Source organism: Apis dorsata, unplaced genomic scaffold (genome assembly GCF_000469605.1).
Source record: "Apis dorsata unplaced genomic scaffold, Apis dorsata 1.3 scaffold_1171, whole genome shotgun sequence".
NCBI lineage: Eukaryota > Metazoa > Arthropoda > Insecta > Hymenoptera > Apidae > Apis > Apis dorsata.
Genome location: NW_006264268.1, coordinates 26,164 through 28,878, shown reverse-complemented (window position 1 = coordinate 28,878; position 2,715 = coordinate 26,164). Strand labels below are relative to the sequence as shown.

Below are 2,715 nucleotides of genomic sequence, written 5' to 3'. Positions count from 1 at the left end.
AGTAATTATTTATAATAAAAAAATTATATAAAATATTTCCAGAAGTATATATGTATATTTTTTTAAATAAAAAAAAAATATATATCTATTATTTATAAATATTAGAATATTTATATCATAATAAAATATAAATTTTTTAAAATATAAATTTAAAATCATAATTAATTAACACAAATATTTTTATTTTAATTAATATATTTCTTGAATATCCCCATTTCTAATATAACATATGCATTTCTGATACAACATGCATGTTTATATCTAAAATATGATGAATTATTGTGTTAAAAAGATTTATTGTTACAAGTTATGATAATTATATGAAGTTATAATAATCAAATATTCTTATAGGATTACATAAATTTATATATTGCGTAAATAATATTACTCTAAATATATTCAAATAGATTTAAATAGTAAATAAAATTAAAGATAGATATTATTATATTCTAAAATAATTTGTAAAAAATATCTTTTTAAATAAAGGAAAGAATATAAAGGGACTTAAATAAAGTGAGAAAAAATAAAAAATATTTATTCATCTATTATATAATGACTGTTATATTATGTTGAATCTTGATTTCTATTATGTATGATATACATATGTACATATTTGGTCGGATTATACGGCAATATAGATTAAGTACAAGCTTGGAAATTCTTAAAATCATTTAATTAATTAATATTTTATTTAATATCTTCGGTAAAAATTTGGATTATATGATTGTCTATAATCTGAATCATCAGGTCCAGGTGGATTAGCTGCAAGTGCTCGTCTAATTGCTTCTGGAATAGGAGGAGGAGTTGGTAAATGTGCACCTTGAGGATGGAAACCATTTTCATCTGCTGTATATTCCAAAGTAATAGGAGTACCATCCGGTGCAGTATAGGAATATCTTCCTTGAACAATCTATAAAATAATATATTTGGGACTAAAATTCTAAATACTATATAACTATACTATATCTATATTACAGATATGAATATTTAAATATTCATTAAAAGTTTAATATTGGGATATAAAATAATACAAACAATTTTAAAATTTAAAAATAATTTAATTTATCGTAATAATTTAATAACTTAATAATTTTATAATATATAATAATATAATTATAATAATATATTTTATAATATATAATATAATTTATAAATAAATAATATAATTTATAAATAAATAAAAAATATAAAATTATATAATTAATAAAATAATTTAACATTTTTAAAAGTTATTTAATGTAATTTGTGTTAAAATCTTATGACATAATTATAATGATGATAAATATAGTTTAAAGAGTTTAAGAGCAAGTTAATGAAATAATAATTTTAATTATATAATAATAAATTTTATACTGCGAAAGCATCATTACTTGTTCCATGCTTTATTTAAATATAAAAAATTTTATTCGATAAATAGAAAATGTGATTTGTAGTATAAAATTATATTGAAGAAATTATATTAATAATAAAATAAAGAAAGAATTTAATAAATAAATAATGAAAAAATTTACCTCGGTTTGTGTTGGTGGAGCACCTTGAGGTCTTCCGCTTTCGGCAACTGAAATTCCGTTTTCGGTATCATAGCTAAATGTATAAGTTCCATCTGGATATGTATCTTTTTGTTGACTACGTATAGCTATAAATCTTCCAGGAGTACTAAAAAAAATAAATATTCTATTATATAAAATTCAAATACTTTTAAGATTGATTTATGATTTAATAATATATTTTTATAAGAAATATAAAATACATAAAAAGCTAGAAAGAAAAAATTATCAAACAATATTTCGATAATGCATACTTGCAATGTTAATTCTTAATTGTTACTTATATATAATTTATTTTATTATATTATGTTCACAATATTTCATTTCTAATAATTTGAATAATAGTAATTATTTATTTAAAAATTCTTATAAATAGATAATCATTTATTATTTATTTCAACTGATTACATATAAAATGAATATATATATTTATTTATTCTTAACTTCAGAGTATAATAATAAAAGAATATCCGATAAAATTGAGTTCTTAAGTAAATATTGACATCTCAAATTAGTTAAAAGTTTGGAATGATTGGCATGTTCCAAATTTAAAGAATTCTTGAATTTGACCAAAAGTTATTATAAAACAATTATTATTATCAAATTAGAAAAATAATATTTAACTGTTTTTATTGTATATAATAAAATATATAGTATGTATATAAATACATACTTATACTGGGGTGTATACTGCGATTGTATTGTTGGTTGTTGATAAGTTGGTCTAGGTGTTGATCGATAAGCATTTTGTGTTGGAAAACCACGAAATGCACCATACTGTCCAAGAGCACAGCCAAATAAACTGAACACCAATAACTGAAATTTTAGCGATTTTAATTTTTTTCAAAATATTAAAATTTTATAAATATTATAATTTTTATTACAAGTATTGTTTATTAATTATATATTTTATATTATTAATAAAAATAGATTTGTGCGAAATTAAGATATGAATATAATAATTTATATATATTATATGCTATAACTATATATTATTATATTATATATATTATTTCTATATATTATATTTCTATTATATTTCTAACTTTTAAATTTATATAGGATGTTAATATTTGTATAACATTTTCAAAGAATCGATTTTAAGATTTTTTAAAAAAAAGGAGATAGTTCAAGCTTATTTATATTATTAAGTATTAAACAAATTTGC

General features: G+C 18.3%; 1 protein-coding gene across 2 annotated transcripts in view; it reads right to left on the bottom strand.

Annotated features, from left to right (window-relative positions):
- Positions 1 to 543: 543 nt before the first annotated feature.
- The window catches only part of LOC102676254 (endocuticle structural glycoprotein SgAbd-2-like), a 3,001-nt gene continuing 829 nt past the window's right edge, over positions 544 to 2,715 (bottom strand). The window contains exons 2-4 of one of the 2 annotated variants that reach the window (XM_006624898.2): positions 2,221 to 2,363; positions 1,512 to 1,653; positions 544 to 910 (exon numbers count right to left, since the gene is read on the bottom strand). In XM_006624898.2, the coding sequence (XP_006624961.1) occupies positions 692 to 910; positions 1,512 to 1,653; positions 2,221 to 2,363 (504 nt within the window). In that variant the 3' untranslated portion in view covers positions 544 to 691. Of the gene's footprint in view, positions 911 to 1,511; positions 1,657 to 2,220; positions 2,364 to 2,715 lie in introns of both variants that reach the window. The other variant, XM_006624897.2, reaches the window with a different exon arrangement.